Here is a 23,579-nt window from a genome sequence, read left to right on the forward strand (position 1 = left end):
CAGGTACCATTCATATACTGAAAGTATACCAGAAGCTCATACAATAAAAAAATATATATGCATGCATGCCATCTCTTTATTGATGTAATTTTTGGGGAACTATTCTGTCCAACCCAAAGGCTAGATCTAATGACAATGGAAGCTTACAGAATTAACCAGATATATCTTTTTCTTGCTGCATTTAAGGGAAGACTGTTTGGGTAAACTGCTTAACAGACAACATACCAAATTCTGAAATAACTTGTTTAAGGCAGACGATATCACCCTTTGCTTTCAGTAAAATAAGAAATAAAAGACAAGAAATTAAGCTATAGAGCCACTAAAATGTTTAAATTACCCTGTATTATCTAAACTTTTATGAAGAATCAATCAATGGCAAATAATGTGCTATGTGATGTTACAAGAGAAATGCTATGCTTTCACTTGGTATTACAGATCACAGAATCATAGTAGAGTTGGAAGGGGCCAAGAAGGTCATTGGGCCCAACCCCCTGCTAGTCCAGGACACCAAATTACACTGTTACACCATCCCATTCAGATGTCTGTCAAGTTGCATCTTGAATGCCTCTTGTGTGGAAGAGCCCATAACCTCCCTAGGTAATAGGTTCCATTGTTATACTGCTCTGACAGTAAGAAAACTCTTCCTGGTACCTAACCTGAATCTGGTTTCCTGTAACGTAAGTTTGTTATTGTCTCCATACAAATTCTGGCTTCAATTAAAGTTTTTTGCTCCAAGTTTCATGTGTGCATTTCTACTTGTGGAATGGAAATTTCCTGCCTCCTCCTTCCAGCTACAGACCCTAAGAAGCCTCAGAGCTGGAGGACATCCAGAGAATGAGATGTGGCAAAGACAAGACCTGTAATGACTGCAGAGGAGGGGGGGATAGATTGAAGTCAGTTTTGCCTACCTTTAGCAAGAAGAATTGTCTTGCTTTTGCTAGTGTTTCATTGGATTCTACCAAGTGAACATTAATTTCTCAAACAGATGTGCACTGAAGAGAAGTGAAAGTTAAAGGTCCAATCTATACATGCACATTTAGTAAAATCAGGCTGAAGCATTCACTGGATTAGAAGGCACACACCTTTCATTGCAAAATGATTGCACAATAATAAATCTCAGACTAAGTTTTTATAACTAAATTTTTATTGATCCTTCTCTTAATACAAAGCTTTGGCATTAGCAAATTATGAAAATAGCGCTAAGCATATGCTCAAGTAACATGATCAGTATATTATACATAAAAAAGTTGTGTTCTCTCCGAAGCAGTTGGTAGGACTGTTTCTTCAATACCATTCAGCTCTGTAAGAAAGTAAAATAATGAACCATCAGTAATAATATTTTACTGTTAATATATAACTCAAATGTTTAAATCAATTATGAGCTAAATATCTGAACCAACTACCAAGTAAAAATATTTGCTTCATACTAAATGCTTCCAACCAATGGAAAGGAAGGCATATATATAAATTATATATATATTCCTACAAATAGTAACTACATTGATATTCAAAGAGTCAAAAGACAGGTTCAGAAAAATCAGGAGCAAGCAATGAATTCTAGTTACCATCTCTACCTCCAAACTTAGAAATGGCTCATGCTTGACACTAACCCATACTCATGGTTAACCCATAGGCTGTTGTCCTACTTAGAGTTTGTCTGTGAGACAATTAAACAAACTGTGGCTAGTTCTTCTTTACCAGCTCTCTCCCTATTGTCCCCTATTGCTTTGCTGTGCTGTAGTACTGGCATGTAGAACAGCTGAACCACTCCTGTCCACTGCCCTTGTAGCCTAGCAAAACAACCCATGAGAAACCCATAGTTCTGGCTACAGATGCAGTGACAGATTTAAATATTTCAGAATTCACAGCTCAAGAATAAACCATGGGTTCTTTTTCTGGGTTATTGGGTTAACATATCACAACCACCCAGAAGTCAATAATTCATGGGTTCAATAAATGTGAATTACGGTTATGTATGAACATGGTCTCAGTGTCTGGAAGGCATACTGCAGATATTCTCTATGCTTCCCAAACCTCTGTGTAATCATATAAAATATACAATTTCTGTGTCTCCACTGAGAGATCCATCTACTTAGAATCGACTTAAAAGTAGCTTTTTTCAGCAACAGGAAATATTTATGAGCTCTTCCTGACTTTTTTAAGGACATGAAACCATTCAAACAGAATTCTGTATTAATAGCTACTGAAATTACTGCATAAAGATGGTTTTTTGAAAGTCACGTTAAATCATGGTTTAGCATGACAAGAATGATCCACAACAAGCCTCAGGCTTGTGCACTTCCCCTACTGGAGGAGTTTAGAAGCTTTCTGTGTTTGCTTGACATACCATCTAAACTGACTGTGTTTAATGTTAACTATCGTATGTTTCAGTGAAACAACTTGAAACCACAAGTACTAATGGAATGGAAAACATGACTATAAAGTTGAAAGAAATTAGTGGCTAAACTAAAGTGGAACTCCAGTGTCTTACCTGACATTTTACCAGACTATTCCTGCAATTGCCCAATGAAAGTTTTTTTTAAATACCTGGGCTATACATTATCATTTTTCCAGCTCCAGAGAGCACTAAAATTGGTAACCTTTCTCAGACATGGCTTGGTCATGTGCTTCCTATATGTAGCAGGGTATATGGACTAGCCTTCAGCTCATACATTCATCACTTGCCATGAAAACTGTTGTGTATGTTCAGTTAGGTAAGATATATAGGCCCATACACTTTTTCCATCCCATTTACAGCAGACTGATCACAGGACCAGAAACTACTCATACAATTTTTAATATATACCCAATGAAATAGAAATAGGCAGTAACAAATAATGCCCCAATTGCTTTCTTGTGCTTTATAACTTTTCCGATCAAGTTTATTTTGCTGTGATGAGGGGGATAAATATTATTCTGTTGCTTTCTCAAAGAGTCTGAACAAACAGTTGTTCTTAGGGTAGATTTGCTTAGTCTACAGAAGCACTGAACCTTACAACTGACCTTTGATGGTAGGCAAGGTAATACAAGCTCAGCTAAAACTAAATTTGTGTGTACATACATATATATAAATAAAGAGCTAAAAAGCAAAAATATACCAAAAGACAAAGTCAATTTGAATGTATTATGGCCTTTCCTATGAAAAGCCTGTTCTTAGCATCCTAGTGCCCTTTTGGGGTGGGCAGGTAGAAAGGTGGCATTCCAATCCAATCCATCAATATCCTCAGTGTTGTAGTCAGTTGATATTAGAACCAAAAGGACAATGGGAGAACACTGTAGATTGGATGATTTCAAATGTCTTCTATTCCTCCACTTGTCACTTTTTCCCAATTCTGTTATGCACACACACAAGCACATAATCTAAACATTTACTTACTCATTAGCATTTAAGCTAGCAGTGGCTTTGATGATCATGTAGCAGAGTGTCAGGGCACTCAGGAGGCCAAAGCTGGCAATAATAAACCATTCTTCTGTTGACAAAGGAAAGGAGGAAGTCACTCGTGGAAGAAGGCTTATGTCAAATCGATGGCAACATTGCCCTCAAAGATCAGGGGCAAAAGACAACAATTCTAGGTATGAGAGAAACCAGGAAGTGAAGCTCCAGAGGAAAGCAGAAGGTTAGCCACAGAAGGAACTAAATGAAGAAGGCCAGCAAAGAAGTTATGGGGAGAAGTGAGAAAAATAGGCATGGTACAATAATATCCATCAGTAGAGCCCAGCCATTGGTGATAAATGATTTATTAATGTGAAATGCAAAATAAGGAAAGTACAAGCAAAAGTTTTACCTGCAATTAAAGTATGCCAAGATTGAGTATCTTCGAATGAGGCCGGTATTTAAAGGTGTTTGACAGCACACACCCATGTATACACATGGAATCACTTTCATTGTTTGATCTCCTTTATCCACAAAGAAATTAATTTAACTCTTTTAAAAAGCAAAATTCGATGTGGAGTCAATCATGCACAATTTTAAGTATAATTTTGTTTAAAATTATTAAAGGAGTGACATCTTAAAAGGATTATGATTTGTATACTGTTTCTAATTAGTTGATGCATTTTAATTTTTTGTGCCGCAGAAATGAGTGTAATGTATGATGATGCTTATGTTGCATTTATATCCTGCCTTTTTCTCCTTTGCAAGGAACTCAAGGTGGCTTATATATCTCTTCTATACTCCATTTTATCTTCACAACTGAAAGCCTGTCAGGTAGGATAGGTTGAGAGTAAACTTCATGGCCTAGTGGGGACCAGAACCTGGATCCCCAGTCCAACACTCTCACCACCACAACAGATTGGTACACAGATCAAAATTAATCTGAAAATGTTGCACACAGCAGCACTTGACATGTTCAATGCATTTCTTCTCCTTTACTGGGATCTCTATTTTTTGAATGGTCAGGACAGACACAAAATGGCTTCAGGAGGCCAAATTAATGTGTTTGCTTTTGAAGGTGTGTGTTCAATTATTTTTCAGTGACTAAATGTTTTAGAATACTTGGACAATCAGCTAAGTGGTTAAGGATATTGTAAGTCTTCTCTGCCTAGTAAAAAATCTCCCTAGAGTTGCTAACTCACTATTCAAAACACACTCTAGGCATGCAAGCAATCAGAAAGAAAGAAGACGGTACAATATAACAGATGTATTGTTCATTCTCAAGATGGCAGAGCCATTCTGTTATAAAGTAACTGAACTGGGTATGTAGGAATATTTCAATATATCACTATTTTGAAGCTAGTTTTGTTAATCAAAGTCATATTGACATGTATGAGGTTTTCCAACACTACCTATCTAACCAGAGCAACTCCTTTATTAGGAGTGGCTACAACTTCTGGCACAGTTTAGTTTAGAAAAAGGGCAAGTACAGGGAGACATAATAGAGGTGTTTAAAATAATGCATGGTATAAAGAAAGTGGAGAGGGAGACATTTTTCTCTCACACACATAACATTTGAACCCAGAGTCATCCCATGAAGCTGACTGGTGGGAGGTTAAGGGCAGATTAAAGGAAGTATTTCTTTATACAATGTACAGTAAAAAGAGAGATTGTTTACCTGTAACTGTCATTTTTCAAATGATCATCTGTGCATTCACTTATATGGATGCTGGGCCTGTGTAATGCCTCCATTTGGGAAGATTCTCCTAGCTAAATCTAAAATTTTCAGCAGGAGCCCCGCCCACTTCCCCTACTAAAAATAGGCGGGGCTCCTGCCATTTCCCTCAGTTCACAAGGAGACCAACATTTGGCCTTGGAACTAGGCTGCCCTACAGATTAGAAGGGAATTCCTAAGTAACCACCAACACTGATGTGGGGCCAGTGGGTGGGTTGTGTGAAAGCCACAGATCACCACTCAAAGAATGACATTTACAGATAAGCAACCTTACCTTCTTCGTGGTCTCTGTGCACTACACTTATGGGTGACAAGCAGACTTACTAAATATGGAGATGGGAGGTGTTCTCATTGAAGAATGCAAGACAGTACTGCATGGCAAAAAGAGCAGTCTTGCCTTGCCTTAACATCAAGTCAATAATGTTTCAGGAATATTGATGGTGCTGACCAGGTAGCCACTTTACAGAAGTGTTGTAGAGGAATGCCCACATGGAGAGCAGTGGAAATTGCCACAGCCCTAGTTGTGTGGGCTTTTGGCAGGTGCAGGACCTCTAGTTGTGCAAACTGGTAAGCTAGCTTAATTGTTTCCACGATCCAGTGGGCCAGATGCTGTGGATAGATCGGTTTACCTTTGGAATAGTTTGCCTATGTTATGCGCTTTTAGTCTGTCATACTGATTCATTAGGGGGTCCATGGAAGGCCAGTGCCCTTCATAAGCCAAGTGTATGCAGTGCAGTTTCAACTGATGTGGATGCAGCCAGGAAAAAGGCTGGGAATACTATATTCTGATTTAGGTGGAAACATGCCTTCTTTTGGAAGAAAGTTTGGATCTAGTTGAAGGACTACTTTTCCCTTGTATAAAGTCAGGTATAGAGGGTCTACTCATAGAGCGCAAAGCTTGCTCACCCTCTGGGCTGATGTGACAGCCACAAGGCATGAAACTTTCAAAGGGAGCAGCCTAAGGTCCACAGTAGCAAGTGGTTCAAAAGGGGTTCTTGTCAAGGTGTACAATGCAAATGGATAGACTCCAACTGGGTACTACTGTCCAGATGGGTGGATTTAAATTGTATAGTCCTTTTATTAATCTCTGTGACAGGGGATGAGAAAATACTAACAATCCATTGGTTGGGACTCTCATGAATGAGATGGCAGAAAGGTAAACTTTGATAGAAGAGGGTTTTAGACCTCTGACATGTAAGGAATGAACAAAGTCTAGAATTTTATTTATTGGGGACTCTGCCGGCTTGAAAACACATTCTTTAGCGTAATTCTTGAAAGTGTTCCATTTAATGGAATAGGATCAACTACTATTTGGTTGCAGTGCTGCTTGCAGTATGAGAGTTGGACTTGTGGATCTAGATCAGTCCTTGTTGCTACCAAATGATCCACCAAGCAGTCAGGTGGAACATCTTCACATCGTGGTGCAGAATCTTGCCTCAATTCAGCTATATAATGTCTAGTGTGTCCAGAAGGTGTATAAATGTGTGATTCAACAGGTGAAGTAGACTTGTGAACCAAGATTGTCTCACCATGGTGTTATAATGAAGCAGCAAGTTCTGTCCTTTCTGATTTTGGAAATTAGTCTTGTAATTAGAGGAAAGGGTGGAAACATATAGAAAAGAATTCCCTTCCATGGAATGAGGAAGGCATTGCTGAGAGAGTTGGGGCTGATTCTGGCCCACGAGGAGTAAGCCTTGCATGCTGCATTGCCTGTCATTGCAAATAGATCAATGGATGGTGTGCCCCAAACAGCAAAGATGTTGTCCCTGACTTCTCAGTTCAATTCATGCTCATACATCCCATATGGTACCCAGCTGAGGTCATTTGCTGTGGTGTTCCAAACCCCTGCCAGGTGAATGGCAATTAAGGTTATATTCCTATGGATGCATCAGTCCCATATGTGGACAGTCAACTGAGCTGGAGATGTGGATCTAGTGCCACCCTGTTTGTTGAGGTAGAAAATTACAGTGGTGTCATCTGAAGCAACTTGCATATGTTTGTCATTCAATGGCATAACAAACGATCTGTTGGACTGAAATTAGTGCCTTGTGGACCACAAGGAGTTTGAGATGGCTGATACACCTTCCTCAGTCCTGACCAGTCTATAGGCCTTGCATTTGGTAATGACCACAGTGGACACCCCAGTCAGTGAGGGATGTGTCCATAGTCACAGTAAGTAAGCATTGGCTCTGGTGACATGACAGGCATGATAGACTCTGAGTCAAAATGAGCTTGCATGTCCACCAGGAAAGGGTCTTCACAGAACAGGGGAGTTCCAGAACTTCCCAAGGTGAATTGTGGTGGGGACAGTATGTTTGAATAAACCACAACTGAATTAGTCTCATGCGGAATCATGCACATTGGATTACTGCTACTGTTGCCGCCATATGGCCCAGCAATTGTTGGTTTCTCTGGATGGTGGGTGCTGGCTTGGACAGGAGGTAGCAGGCTGACTTGGTAAGTTTCCACACATGGTTCAGAGGTAGATAGGCCCAAGCTAAGAAAGGGTCCACTTCAGCCCCCCCCCATCTATGCGATGCAGCATAATTTTTTCATTGTTAAGGCACAGTCTGAGTCTATGCAGGAGGCTGCATGCTTTCTGGATGGAGAGTAGGAGGATGTCCTTGGACGGGGTGACTAACAACCAGACATCCAATAAGGGTAGACTGGACGTTCTTTAGCCATAGGTGGGTAGAGACAACAGCCATACATATCATAAATACTAGCGCTGTTGACAGTCTGAATGGTAGCACTCAAAACTCAAAAAGTTCAGAACCAATTTGAAAACACAAGAAATGGCAATAGTCTGGATGGATAGCAGTATGGAAATATGTGCCCTCTAAATCTATTGATGCAAACCAGTCCCCTTGCCATAACAGTGGCAAAATATTTTGTAGGGAGACCTTCTGGAGTTTTCTGTTTGGGATAAAGTAATTGACTCCATCCCTAATATCGGATGAAGACCACCATCCTTCTTTGGAATGGGAAAGTACCTCAAATAGAAACCATGCTGTACTTCAGATCAGTCAGCTGGATGGATCACTCTCTTTGCTAATAAAGTATTAATTTCCTCCATTAGGGTTGGAGAAGGAGGAGTTGGGCAGACCATCCTGAAGAGTGGTAAGGTCTCAAATCAGATCTTGCCTCTGTTTTATATTATGGATAGTACTAACCAGTCTGATGTAACTGTTCCCCAATTGGGAAAATAGTCTTTTACACGGTCGCCAAATAGAGTTGGTAGAATGGGAGACTGGTTGCCACTACCTGTCAATGCTGCTTCCTCGCAGTGTCTAGTCTTCTTTTAGAGGGTTGAGTTTGGTATCTCAGCATCACTGTTGGGCCATCGGAAGCTGCTGTCAGTGGTGGTCTCCAGAAAACTGAATGGAGCTCTGGTAGGGCTGGTATTGTGTGGGTTGGCCACATGGCCACTCATGTGCTCTTGGAGGTCAGAAAGGGCTGAATGCATCTGCCTAGCAATCACCCTGGCTTTCTGGGTAGTGTCCAGTTCTTTCTCCATTCTGGAGTGGAAGAGCTCTTCCCCGTTGAATGACATATTTTCTGTGTGAGATGAGGTCTTTTGTGGGAGATTGGCAGCATATAACCATGCATGCCTTCGGATTGCCACTGTGCCAACAAAGGCCCTCGAGTCACAGTCAACGTGGTCATGTGCTGTGTTTATTTGCTGTTTGGACAGCTGCATGGCCTTGGATATGAACACTCTGGTGAGTTGCTGTTGTTGCTCAAGGAGAAAGACTTTACAATTTCCCATTATGTCTTCACTGTAATGGTAGCCAGGGCTGCTTGTAGGAAAGGCAAAATAAAACTCTGCAGTGGTTGGAGAGCAGTGTCTCAGTTTTATGGCAGGCTTTTCCTTGCCTGATTTTTAGCCACTCCGGGCTCTTCTACCATCTTTTATCCTTATGCTTTCTCGTGTTGTCAGCACTCATTGGCTTTTTGGTTGCCGAAGGAGCGGTTTTCAGTACACCTACTGCTGCAGAGGGGGTGTAAGTTTCCAAGACTCCATGGGAGGTGGATGGATAGTCTTTGGGTTCACCTGTGACAGCCAGCATAACACCAGGAGCCTTTGTCCACATCTCAGGTTTCAGGTGGCAGCCATATTTTTTTGGGCTTGCTTCATAAATGCCTGGCAACGTGGGCATGAGTCAACTCAGTGCTCCTTGCTGAGGCAGAACAAGCAAAGTGAGTGTCCATCCATAGATGGCCATTGAGACTGAGGGAAAGAGAAGGAAGAGGACAGAATTTCTAAGGTAAAGGGAGATGATAGGTTCTGTTTGTTTGTTTTGAGAGGTAAATGGTGGGGTAGGTTAAAAAACAGGGAAACTATGAAAGTTTTGAAAGATTTGAAGGAATAGTGAAAAGACTAACTCAAGGGAAAAATTTCTAAGACAGCTAGGGAAACAGCAAAGTTGAGAATAGTGTAAGACATAGCTGAGGGAAGTAATGAAAAGCGCTGCTAGGAATCCCGAGGCCCTACAAATGGTGGTTGAAAGCAAACTGGGGGTAATGGCAGGAACCCTTCCTACTAGGAGACAGGGGGAGAAAATTCTAGGCTTAGCTAGGAGAATATTCCTGAACAGAGGCACTGTGAGGATACAGTACCCCTATGTGTAAGACCACAAAGAAGAACTATGGAATTCACTGCCATGGGATGTGGTGATGGCCATCGACTTGGATGGTTTTAAAAAGGGATTGGCCAGATTCATGAAGGAAGAGGCTATCAGTGGCTACCAGCTTTGCTGGCTATGTGCTACCTCTTTAGCAGAGATGGCACGTCTGCATACACCAGTTGCTGATTTGCTTGGGCAAATGGAGGTCTTACAATCATTCTACTTGAGAGATCCAGTGGATAGTTGATTTGCTACCATGTGTATGGAGTGCCCAACTAGATGGACTTTGGTCTGATCCAGCATGGCTTTTGAATGTTCTGTGTTCTTAAATTAGCAAAGCAAAATGTGTCACACCCTGGGTGTTTGCAACCCATGTGAGTAAGGTGGGAAATATTGGGGATAAGGTGGTTCTTGCAAACTGCTTGGCACTATGCAAAAGCATAGATTACTAACATGTCATGTTAGCTTTAACACTCCCCCCTGTAATTAGCTGCTACTCAAACAATGTGCAAAATCTTTCTACTCAGGTTATTTTCATCTACCTTCTAAAACTTTCAAAATGTATAGCATGTGAAAAGCATTTAGCTAATAAAATACGATAACACTCTACAACATGCACCAAGGGAGGACTCCAAGAACCGTTGATGCTGATTTGACAAACCACATACTGCAGTTTACTCACAACCTGCAGTATTATCTGGTGTGCAAGGTTGAAAGAGGATACATTTACTGTACTAAGCAAAGAACAGGCCAGGCCAAGCTTAACACCAGAGGAGAGAACACACACACACACACACACACACACACACACACACACAGAGAGAGAGAGAGAGAGAGAGAGAGAGAGAGAGAGAGAGAGAGAGGAAAGGCAGGTTGGCAATATACTTGAGAAACTGCAGCAAGATCAAACAAAGTTAGGACTCTATTCTTTCAGCTGGGGTTTAGATTCTGCAACCAAGAGACAGAAAAAAATCCAGTTTGTCCAGCAGAAAGTTCACTTGTTTTACAGTATTTGTCCTGGGGGAGTTATTTGTCTCCCTCCTCCTTTGATCACTCCCCTCGCTGTATTCTAAATACGTTTGCAGTGCTGTAGTACTTGCATGTAGAACCTATGTGGCCTGGTGAAACAACCCATGAAAAGCCAACAGTTCTTTTTCTGAATTGTTTGTGGTTAACAAACCATAGTGCATCTAGATTCACACCACAAGGCAACCCAGAATCCAACAACCCTGATCAGTCATTATGTGTGAACTTTGCCAGAGTTTAGAACAGGACAACAGAATCACTAATGAAAAGCAGTCACTGAGATTCTCCAAAATAAATTTTAGCTCTCAGGCTGAAATAGGTTCTACATATCTGATTTAAACACTGTACAGTGTCACAATTTGCACAAAACGTACTCCGTAGCTTATTTATTTATTTACCACATTTGTATGCCACCCCATAGCCAGAGGCCTATCACAATTAATAAACTAGACTTTATTTACTGCAAGTCTGTCTTCTCAGGCTGACTGTTGCACTCTTTAAGCAATCATATGATTGTTCTGACAATTATCATTTTATGAACTATTTTAAGTGCATCAAATGCAAAAATGTAAGAAAAAGATGACAGCATGCTTTGATTAGTCACCTGAAGGTTTAGATCCAGCCAATGGAAGGAAGCACCAACTTAATACTTTAAGCGTCTTAACTGCTAACCATTTAAACAACTCCTTCATGGTACCTATATTTCTAACCAATATGGGATAATTTTTAACCATTAGATTTTGCTAAAACCATTTCCAAGTTCACAGACTTCTTACTGATCCTGTTCAAGTCTAATCTTATTCAAACACAATATTTTTACATTTTTCCTTGAAAATTGCTTTTAAAAACAGCTGTGTATATATGTGTTCTGTTAATGAAGAACACCTCTAAAGATGCAGAAAAACCTGTCATTCTCAAATTAAAACCATGCTTCACTTACTAGTCACAGCAATGTTGATCTCTCCTGTCCTTGGAGTCAACTCCCCATCTTGTGGAAATTGTGAAATTCCAGAAGTACGCAAAGGCTCCAGAGTGAGCGAGCTATCACTGCTAAGATCACCAAGTACTGATCTCCTGTTGCCTAGTTGGCCTCTGGTGAGCCTTTCCATGTCAAAGGCCATATTGTCAGCACATGGCACATTTGTCTGAAAATACAGTATTGTTATGTTAACATAATTCATTACTGTAAGCTGCTGGGAAATGAGGCATACTTCAGGGTATGTAATAAAATTACAGAAATGTTTAGCTGTCTTTTGACTGTGGGTTATACAAGCACTCAACAGTGGACAATGCGGTGGGGTGGTGCAAACTGTTTCAGCTTAGTAGCAACTGGAAGGCAGGAACCAACCACATATTCAGATTTTTAAACCCTGTAATCATATGCTGTTGTGTCAGTGTTTAAACTATTCATATGATGTATATGCTGTCCAGCTCAAAAGTAAGAAGGAGATGGCAAGATATACTTGGGAGTACATTCTTGAATTTCTGTATATTATAGTGGATAAGTCCAAACCAACTCAGCCCCATGCCTGCATAATACTGATGCCAAACACCCTTTCCTTTTGGCAGCTGCTGGCAAAGATATGAGCTACCTTATATGCTGTTATTCCAAGTGTTACTAAAATTCTGCAGCAACATTCTGTAAATCTATGAGAAGTCAAGAAGAGTGCTTACCTTAGCAATTAGTCACTTAACTGCCGTGTCATAAAAATGGTTTCCTTTTTGGACTTTGTGTCCTTAATGTGCTAATTTAGCCAAAATATATCTGTACATCTTTGTCATCAACAGCACAAACTCATTATGGGTAATGCTATAATATATTTTGATATAAGATCTAAATCTCTAAAATAGGCTGAAAGCTTTTGACAGAGGTCTAAGAATGATGACAGATTTCTTCCCAAATGCGTCTGACTTGACAGAAGCTAAACATAATTCTCTATTATCTCTTTAATTAGAGGTTAGTTTGTCCTTCAATGCCTCTGGTAAAAAACAAAAAGCAAAGATAATTTATTGAGAAATAACCTAAAGTACCCCATGGCACGGCCGATATCTAAATCACTCATCCAACCAAGTCTCCTCCTCTATGAGTCCAGTTTACATTTTACATCCAAGGCAACAGGAGTTAAGAAGCAAGAATTTAGGGTTAGGACCCACACACGTTCTTCAGACGTGACTATGCTGAAAGTTTCTCCCAGAAATGTATTATTCACAGTTGCATGTATGCTTTGTTCCCCCACCCTATGGACAAAATAATAACAAATGAATTGGGCTGTTCCAGGTTTATCTAAACGCAGCATCTTTCTGTCCCCCTTTGTTCCTATAAGGATAGATCAGGTAGTCAGGGAGGTACTAAGTTTAAATAAATGAGGTTCAGCCAAAACTTGGCAAGTGTTCACCTCAGGCTAACAATAGTAGGAAAGGTTTCTCTAAATGCAAGCCTTAGAAGCCTAGGGGTTTATAACTGGACAAAAAAAAATTATAGCCTCTCCAGTCACCTTCAGTACCCCCAGAACATCTTCTTTATCAGGCTCTTTTTCTAACCTTGAAAGACAGCTAGCACTGTTTTCTCTGCCAGGTATGAGAAAGAGGGGTCTGGAGTGATATTTCCAATTCCCACTTGTGAGATTTCAGATCTCTGAAGGCATTTATGAGCCATCTTATGGTCCATGAGATACTCTCCAAGGGACCACTGGATTAGAATCTCCATAGAACATATTTAGCTAACAGTAATACATATGAAATAAAGGGGGTCATTATTTAAGGCTTATGTACTTCTCCTGAAACAATCAGATTCCATGACCAAGGGAAAAATCAGAAGATAACAAGCTACAAACAAGGAAAAGGTTTTCTACATCTTGGTTTTAGCTGAATATAAGCACAAACTTTTAAATTCTATTGGTCATTACTTCCAAAATTGAAAGTTGGGACTATACCACAATTACACACAAATGATTGAATGGCTAAACACCCTCAAATCCCTGTCCTCTTTTGGGTAAATTTAGTAATTTGTGATATTTTTGGAAAATAAATTATCTTCCTGTTTAAATGAGCCTTAACTCACCACAATTCCCAGGGCCTTCAAAATGTTCAGTTTACACATAGGGCAAGTGCAGTGTTCACTGAGCCATGGATCTACACAGGTTTTGTGGAAAACATGCCTAAAAAATAAACCAACAAGCACAACAAAGATTAAACCATTACAATGACTAGAAATTCTAGAAAGGTTGGAATATTATTAGCAATTTTGAATGACTAAACAGGCACTCATGAATACTAATGAGCCATTTGGGTCTCTTATTTCCATATTTCACATATAACTTTTGCTTGTACCAATTTCTTCTCTGAAAGAAAAAAAATCATTAAAAAAATTAGGAGAGAAAAAAGAGCAACTGGCCATGTATGACATACTGAGGAGAGTACTTCTGAATATGTTCATAGGAAATGTTTGGAATCCCAGCACATGTGTACCTGGCCACATAAGAGTTGTTTCCCTGCTTCACACTGCTCAAAGTATATAAGCAAGCATGGGGGGGGGGGGCATCTCACCCACACATTGTCCTTATTCCCAGGGATAATTGCATTGATTGCTTATTCACACATTTCCTAGCAGTACGTGAGTATACCAATGCAAACACAAGCAAAGGTTATTCCTGTACCTTTATATCCCAGTTGCTTTTGTAAACAACCTTGAAATCACCAATAGAAGACAGCAGGCCAATATTTTAAGTAAATAAATGCAGGGCAGTTCATGGAAGAAGGCTAGCACCCACATTTTGATCACATTCATATCCACTTCACTTGAACAATCCTAGAGTGCAATCATCTTGACTGTTTTTTCAAGCAGGAGCTGCTCTAGTTCCAGGCACTTTCAACTGCTGGGGCCACTCTTAGTATAGGTCCACGCTGCTTCAATCTTGCCTGCATATTCAACAATTCCCTCAATCTCCACTGGCTATAAAGGTGCAAAAGTGCAGCTAGGTAAGCATGCTGCTCTTTGTGTCTTGAGCTCCTCCCTACTATAGCTAATCAGATCGTTGCTCCTATAATCTCTTCTTCCCACCCTCCTCTGTAGCCACCTTGCAGCTGAGGAATGGCAGGTCTCCTGACTTGGATTCTCACTGGTAATTCAAATCACAGCAACTATCCTACCACTAAAGAAAACAAGAGGGCAAAGTAAAAGAGCCTCTGCTGAGAGACAGTAACTAAGTGCAAGGTAGAGGAAGAGAGCTAAACTTGAGATGACTGGGAGTTGGCAGTGGCCCTTGGGCTTTGCAGTGAGTAACACAGCTATAGCATCAGATACTGCAGCACCAGCAGTCAAGCGTTAGCCTGCTAATTTAAGTATCACAATTCTCAAGAAATTCACTCATCTGAACAGCAAACCATCTTCTTCAGAACAGGAAATATTCCATGTTGTATAAGGTGCATATTGATATTATAATAAACTTCTAATAAGCTGTTTAGAAACACACCAGCACATGGTGGGTTATTTAACCCATGGTGACACTGTGGTGCAGATGGCTGCCATTTGGATATGCAACTCCTACTTGGGGGTTGTTGTGCAAATCCAGTAAGTGTGGCTTATGCAAGAGTTAAACAAGCTATGCATAAACCATAAATCATTAGTCTGTTTCAGGTTTATGTGAAGGTTGTGCAACCCTTGAATATTTCATACTGAATGGGTGTACAACAAAACCCTGATGTGATATGCAATCCACAGTGAGCGGTATTGTGTTGTCTAAACCTGGTCAATCGCAATATCTTTCCCCCCATTTTTGCAACATGTGGCTGACATACAAATTTTGAGAAACTTGTCTTGAATGAGTGCCTGAAACTTAGAAACCTTAAACTGACTGCATGACTACAAAACCCTTCAGACATTAATATGCTTCTTTTAAACAAATTCAGGAAAAAAATTGCAAGAACTACTTTTCTTTCTAAAACTGCCCAACTATAGAAACTGCCCTGCTTCTATTTCAAATAGTTATTAAGGCAAACATGTTTTAAGAACATGCCTATTTAAAAAAGAAACCTAGCTTTGTCTTACATGTAAACAATAAACACCTTTTCTATATGTTTGTCATGTGCACAGAAATACCATACCACTTCAGGACAGATGCTGATCTGCAAATCAATGAGATGTATTAACCTCAACTGTTAATCAGGCTATTATCTTCTCACAATTACCTGAAACAACTCAAGAAGCAAGTAAAGACCAACAAGAAAAAAAAAGAAAGAAAAACATTCAACTATCCATCAAAATCTGACCACAGGAGGTTGTTAGTAATTTTGCTTATGTTAAAAAGGTATATGCAAATATAGCAGCTACTGGGAAAGAATACAGCTGGGTTACATGGGACTATCTATCCCAAGCCAAATGTGTAGGGTTCTTTTAACTGCCTCATTTGTTAGATGTTAAGCTCCTCTCTGTGAGCAGGATGCTAGATAGAAAAAGAAATTTCATCTAATATGAAGTTTATGTTGAAGTATATTGTTTGTATTCCTTTTTAAAATGTGCATGAAGTTATCAGCTTCTACTTGGTCATAAAATTCATGCACAACCATGTAGCAGAAATGTATCTTGCAGGATTTAGTTTCAACCTGATACAAAGTACACAGGACTTTGCTGATATAAAATCTGTCCCAAACAAGATTTCTCATAATCACAGCTAACGGAATCCTACTAAAATTCAGCGGAATGCTGCCGTGTTAAAAAAAGTACCAGTTTCACGATGGTCCAATAACAAAAAATTGTACTGCTGTTGTTATTAAAAACCCACCGGACATGATTATAGCTTAACTAAAAGGCACCATAGGAAAAAAATCTTTCGTTTTGGGCCATCTTGTTCAAAATAGCACTAGATCTTTTTCTAGGCAGTTTCTGTAATACATCTGGCTTGGAGTATGCCTTTTTAAATTACTTACAGAGCACAATTTAACATAAATTTGGGAAGGCTGTAATTGCAAAGTTACTTAAAGATGTTCACTAGCAAGCTTGTTTACTAATAATATCCATTTATCATTTTGATGCCATCTTGTTTAGAGAATATTTCACTATGAAGACAGAAAACAGTCATTCTAGCACTAGCCCAATAGGGTAGCTCACTGACAAAGTATCCACTTTACTCTTTTTTTTTTTTTTTACCCTCTCTCCTTATAGCCAAACTTAAGTCATAACGTATACTAGAGTAGGAGTCAGCTAGCTAAATCCCCAATCTCTACTGGCCAAGCAATTATACTATTTCCCCTCCTGTAGCATAAGCCTTAAAGTATAGTCCAAACATTCTAGATACACAGTCACCTTTAGGTCTCTTGCTAATGTTCCATGCATGGGGCAGGGCAGGTGGAGAGAACGACCTGGTACTTGAATGTATGATTAAAATCTAGGCCAGCCTGAATAGCCATTTGACTAAAGTTCATTAAAGAACAGGAGAAGAGAAGCAAGGTCTAGAGTATACACAATAATAGAGCATTCAATCCTATATAAACCAACTCTGAATGTATATTGAGTGATGTATCAGAGCAGATGATTTTATGTACATGGCTGCCAAAATGGGCAGGGGGGAATATATGGGGCATTATGTCATGTTATAAACAGTTTACTTGAGATGATGTTGATTTACAGCTGAGAGAAAACCAGCCAATGAGGAGAGGTCTGCATAGATGAGAAAGCTTACAGACAAGAATTCAGTACTACTTTTTACTGCAAGGGAATGAAAATTGACAAGGATATATCTTATCATTTCCTATCAAACAAAAAGCCATCAGGATTTGAGACAGGGCTTGGAGGGGTGAATGCAGGCTGCTATTTGAACTACTGTATGCAAGATTTAAAAGAACAGGCTTCTCGGGATTTGTGACAGTCACTAAGGAGATTAGCATGCTGTAAATGTACTCTACAGGATGATATTATTTAAACCATTTAAAATATGACTTACAATATGTTAGGTAAGGAATTCATTAAAACAGATGCATAATAAATACATCTTTATAAAGTAAATACAACCTTTACAAAGTAAGTTTCCTGTTCTTTATATGAGTTTTATATGAGTTATTTACAGTTGTTATCAAAGTTTTAACTGAACAATTCAGTCATTTGTTTTGAGTATATGCTTTATTTATAATTATATTTTTTCAGTAAGAAACACAGCTGGAGAGTCAAAAAACAGTTTCAAAATTAGGAACATTAGCAAGGGATCTAAAGGTAACTACAACTAAGTAAAATAATTTTTAAAGATACTGTCAAGCTGAATGAGTAATTTCTTTCTTTAGTTATAACAAGTTACATCACAAACATTTGCTGCATACCAAGCTGCACTTTAAAAACTGGATATTAGTTTGCAGGTTAAATATATTTCACTGGTGTACAGGGACATGCTTTGCTGGTAGAGAAAAGGGAAGAGATGAGAACTACCTGACTATTTCAAGAAATAAAAGTAGAAAAATACTTCAAAGAGGAATTATATATATTACTGATCATCATTCTACAAAGATTTATGAAAGACTACCGCCAAAACAGCACAAGATAGCTATCTTGTTGAGAGAACAAGTACAGAATTTATTATTCATGAATGGAATTTGAACACACGCATATATATGTATGACTGGAATTGTACTTGTTTCTGCTATCTTTATGGAATTCATGAGTTTTAGATAACTGTATAAAAACACTGAGTAAAAACACAGTGTTGTGTTTTCAGATCTATCTCAGGTTTATGTACAGTTCTCATTAGATTGCTCCTACTTTATAATTTGCAGTACCTGCTTTATTTGTCCTCTTTCACCCTCTGGCTAAGAGAAACATCTCTGTACATGATGCAGGACTCTATTGAGATTCCAGCATCTCAGCATCTTTTCACTGTAATTACATTATTGTCAGTCTTGGAGAGTCCAAGAAAGAGCAGTCTAAGATCGTCAGTTTAAGAAAGATCAGAAAGTCTAAAGGAAAAGTAAGTTCATACAGTGAACCAAGATCAAACCATAAAACCGTCTGAAGGCAGAACAAAACACATTGGGTGAATCCTGCCTTCATTTTTTGAATTCTGATGTAAAAAGATAAGCACAAGTGGGGAAATGCATGCTTAGTGAACCACTTGCAAAAAGTGTCTGCATTTTTAATGCCTATGTTTCCCTTTACCAACACAGAAGCTGAGGTCTAATATTTTATTAATTTTTTGCTTCCATGTTTATTGTGAGGGGAGCTAATATTTAGAAACATGTCAACTATTCACAATTGCTGTGTACTCTGCCATTTAAATTAAAACACTATTTGTATCAGAAATCATACACGGAAAAGTATAAACCAGTTCTTGGTTAAGAGGTTGACAGTGAGGTTCTGCAGAAGTCAGCAGAAACACATTCAGAAGATGCTCTTCTGCCCCATTTTTCATTAAAAGTTGTAAATTAGGTTGTTATAGCTCATCAATTTCATGAGATTGTGAGGGAGATCTGGAGCCTTTGCCATACCAAGAAGTTGGTACCATAAATGTAATTGATTACAATCCTTACTGTGATGCTGTAGAACTGTCAGAAAAGGATGACTGGGATCTGCCTTTGCTAGGACCAGTTTGGCTTCCAATATCTATAGTCACTGAAGTGAAAGCATGCGGAGAAGAATGAAGGGTTGCTAGGTTGCCCCTATAGGGCATGCAAGTGCTCCAACGCTTTTGCAAGAGAGGTCTTCTGGTGACTGGGGGAGAGGGGAGCACTAAGGATAGGGCTGCAAACAAAGGGCATCTTGGATGGCATTAGTGACAAAGCAGTATATTACAGATAGTTTTGTTAGGCTCCTGTAGATACCTCAGAAACTACAAAACTACTATCAAGAAGAGATTCATATTTTTGGAAGAATATCAACTAGCTGAAGGAATTATACTTTTCTTACTTAGACGAACTTATTAAGATAGATTGGGAATCCACATTTTAGAGCAAATAAATCATCGATATTTCTCAGAAATCCTACTCCTTGCCCCATTAGGCAGCAGTCAGTCTAAAATGCCTCTAATAGATATCTCCATAGCTGTCCTCTCAGAAGTCATTGCTGATAAGGAAGGTGAAAATCCCCACGGAGACACTGGTAGGAAATGCTCTGACATGACTCCCAAAAAGGCACGAGGCAGGAGCCCTAAGCATCAGAGCTCTTGCAATCCAGGAGAAACGAATACTTTAAAGAGAAGCAGAGGAAAATTTTGGTGCCTGAACAATCTAATATTAGAAGAGTATTGTATGAGACATCGCAACATTGTACAAGAGGTAGCAACTAAAACCATCCCAAAGAAAAAGACATGCAAGAAAGCAAAATGGCTGTCTGAGGAAGCTTTACAAATAGCTGAGGAAAGAAGGGAAGTGAAAGGCAAGGGAGAAAGATACACCCAATTGAATGCAGAATTCCAGAGAACAGCTAGAAGAGATAAGAATGCCTTCTTAAATGAACAGTGCAAAGAAATAGAAGAAAACAATAGAATAGGGAGGACCAGAGATCTCTTCAAGAAAATTGGAGATATGAAGGGACCGTTTCATGCAAAGATGGGCATGATAAAGGACCAAAATGGCAGGGACCTAACAGAGGCAGAAGAGATTAAGAAGAGGTGGCAAGATTACACATAGGAACTATACAAGAAAGAGCTTAACGTCCCTGATAACCAAGATGGGGTGGTCACTGACCTCGAGCCAAATATCCTGGAATGTGAAGTCAAATGGGCCTTAGGAAGTCTGAGCAACAACAACGCTAGTGGAGGTGACAGTATTCCAGCTGAGCTAGTCAAAATCTTAAAAGACGATGCAGTAAAAGGCTACACTCAATATACCAGCAAACTTGGAAAATTCAACAGTGGCCTCAGGATTGGAAAAGGTCAGTTTTCCAACTAGAGATCGAATTGCCAACATATGCTGGATCATGGAGAAAGCTAGGGAGTTCCAGAAAAACAACTACTTCTGCCTCAATGACTATGCTAAAGGCTTTGATTCCTTGGATCACAACAAATTGTGGCAGGTTCTTAAAGAGATGGGAGTTCCAGATCATCTTATTTGTCTCTTGAGAAACCTATATGCAGGTCAAGAAGCAACAGTGAGAACTGGACACGGAACCATGATTGGTTTAAGGGAGTCAATGAATAAAAAAAGAACTGAACTCTCAAAGAAAAAATTTGCTTGTTTCCCTCCTTCTCCTTGTTTGTATAGGTATGGGTTTTGGTAATAAACTTTTGCTAAGTTTAGGCCTTAAGAGCCATTGTTTGCATACTTGCCTTCTTTCTATAGAAAACGGGAATTAACTCTATAGTCACCCAGGGAGCCTTATGGTTAATAGGGTGGGATAAAAATCAATCAATCAAATATAATCTCTTATTGTGACTGCTGCTGGACTTGCACATACATTGACCTCCTTTGGAATTTTAACCATGCTCTGTGGTTAAAATTTCTCTGTGTCTCAAGCACAGCCGTGGTTGTATGTTTCCTCCTCCATCCTCTAGCCTCCCATTCCAGTCTTCCTGATTTATCACAGGAAACACTGCAAAAGCACTGGGATGTCCCCTAAGCTGTAGCCAGTCAGTTTAGTTCTGGCCACAGTGTGAGAGTCTTTTTAAAAAATTACAGTACTTTTGTATTATTTGCACTTGGAAAAGTGAGGACAACCCAGGGCCACATGAACATTCCCCTGGCCAAGAGGTTGTTTTTTTTTAATGTGACCATGATTTATTTTGTTGCCTGGGCTTGGACAACACAATACGCCATAGTGAGTTCATTAAATTCTACTATGAGCCATGGCTAGGCATCTTATAAGCCATCCTGGCGAAAGACTACTGGGTTCCAACAGTACACTAAACCACCATGGCTTATAAACCACTGTGGCTTCAAATGTTCTGCAAACCCAGTCAGAGCGTCATCCTCATTTTTTAAGGCTGCAGCTAGCCATCATTTCTAAACTAGCTTTTAGGTGCCAGATGCTCCGAAGTTGAACAGCTGGATTCAGTTTTTCTCTATTATTTTGCTCACTGGTGAGGCTCAGACTTCACCACCTGTTGCTACATTGAAACATTCTCTTCACATCCTACCTGGATTAATTTTCTTATCTGGACTTAGCCAAGTTCTACACTTTGGATTATGGATTTTAAAAGAGGTCTCTTACAAAAAGCAGAGGTCCCTCTGCATTCATAAAAAATGAATGTCACCACTCTTTCTTTCTTTCTTTCTTTCTTTCTTTCTTTCTTTCTTTCTTTCTCTAAGATTATAGAACTACATAGCTGAAACTTTCAAACACTGCATTCATCCTGTTTGAATGGCTGGAAATTTAAGTTGCAATAAGTAACCATTTGAACTGTTGCTAGTCAGGCCTACTGTAACAATGGTATACCAAAGCTATTTCATTTAATGTTCTAATGCAGTTTTCCCAATCTAGTTTTCTATCAGACTTCAGAAAGAGTTAAACTTCTTATAGTATAATCTTTGCATGTAACAGTTACATGGCTTTGTTGTTCATGAAAACAAATACATTCCCTGTGATCACTGCAGGTTTCACATTTTACTTCTGGATGCGAAATAATTTTTTTCTTTAATCCATTCATGCCTTAAGTATGTTTCCATTTGTTGAAGTGTTGAAGAACAGTCATTATTTTGCTGTTTAAGTTTTGAAATACTTCACACGTACTGAACTTGTAAATCGCCTTACATCAGCTGTAGCTATACTCTCTCACCCTCTGCAACAAAGTTAAAACCTCATTTTTAATATACCCAGAACCAGCCCCTTTTCATATGATTCTCCCACCTAACTTTGGTGGAAGTCATGCACACAAATTATATAGAAACCCTCAGAAGCCAAGTTCTAGTGTGTTAAAAGAAGACAAAAGAGACAAGGGAGGAAAGGATTTAAAAACTAATATAATAGCCAAGTATAAAGCATTCTCCAAAAAGAAAAAGAAACTGTTGGCTTACTTGCATGGTAGAATGCGGACAACATCATTCTGCTTGTAACTTTCAATACAGACAGCACAATGATCAAAGTCTGGGTCTGTTTCCTAAAATGAGCAGAGGGAAAATTCAATTATGAGCTACAGTGAATGGAGAGCTACCACAGACAATAGTAGTATGAACTGAAAGACTAAAACATGCTTTACAAAGTGGCTGGGTTCACACAAACAACTCCATGAGGATGCCACTGTATGTGGTTTTTATCATGCTCTAACCAACAGATGATCATGTAGTTTCTTATGTTATCATGGTTTCCATTCTCTCTGCTCCGATCTCCCACTGTTGGCATGTATCCCATTAGCCACTGTGCCTGAAATTCAACCCTAAGGGGCACGGCTCTTTGGCTATGTTGCTTCCTACTTCCTCCATGGACTGCACATGAAAGCTGGATGGCTTGTGTGGCTCCTGCAGTTGCTGCTGCTTCCAGGCAATCTGAGGTAGTTGCATACTTGGGCTATGGAAACCATGATTTTGGATTCCAACAACATGAGAAGCTATGGTGGTATAGAGAAATCGTAGAACAAGTCACTGGTTTTTATTGTGATTTCTAAATACGAAAATTAGTATGGTGAAATACCACAAATGGATTTAGACAACACAACAGACCAACAACAATAAGAAAAACATCATGACTTCTCAAGTTGCCTGAACAAGTGTCTATGTGTGCATGAGAGTGAAATGGTGGGTGGGAAGTGGGAGGTTTACAAATGGTATTTATGGTAAGCCATCCTGAGATGTTCTGTAGGAGATGGGATAGAAAAGCTATAAATAAATAAATAACCGACCGACCGACCAAACCTTGAATCAGATTAAAAGTTAACATGTAGAGTATGCAAATTTGCACACAGGACAG

The 23,579-nt window shown here is 39.3% G+C and overlaps 1 protein-coding gene across 1 annotated transcript in view; it reads right to left on the reverse strand.

The window, feature by feature from the left end:
- Positions 1-1,126: 1,126 nt before the first annotated feature.
- The window catches only part of RNF130 (ring finger protein 130), a 61,827-nt gene continuing 39,374 nt past the window's right edge, over positions 1,127-23,579 (reverse strand). Inside the window, exons 5-9 of the mRNA XM_044454246.1 lie at positions 22,691-22,773; positions 13,824-13,920; positions 11,703-11,907; positions 3,377-3,470; positions 1,127-1,300 (exon numbers count right to left, since the gene is read on the reverse strand). Of these exons, the coding sequence (XP_044310181.1) occupies positions 1,285-1,300; positions 3,377-3,470; positions 11,703-11,907; positions 13,824-13,920; positions 22,691-22,773 (495 nt within the window). The 3' untranslated portion in view covers positions 1,127-1,284. The remainder of the gene's footprint in view (positions 1,301-3,376; positions 3,471-11,702; positions 11,908-13,823; positions 13,921-22,690; positions 22,774-23,579) is intronic.

Source organism: Varanus komodoensis, unplaced genomic scaffold (genome assembly GCF_004798865.1).
Source record: "Varanus komodoensis strain SLA01 unplaced genomic scaffold, ASM479886v1 scaffold7_3, whole genome shotgun sequence".
Taxonomy (NCBI): Eukaryota; Metazoa; Chordata; class Lepidosauria; order Squamata; family Varanidae; genus Varanus; species Varanus komodoensis.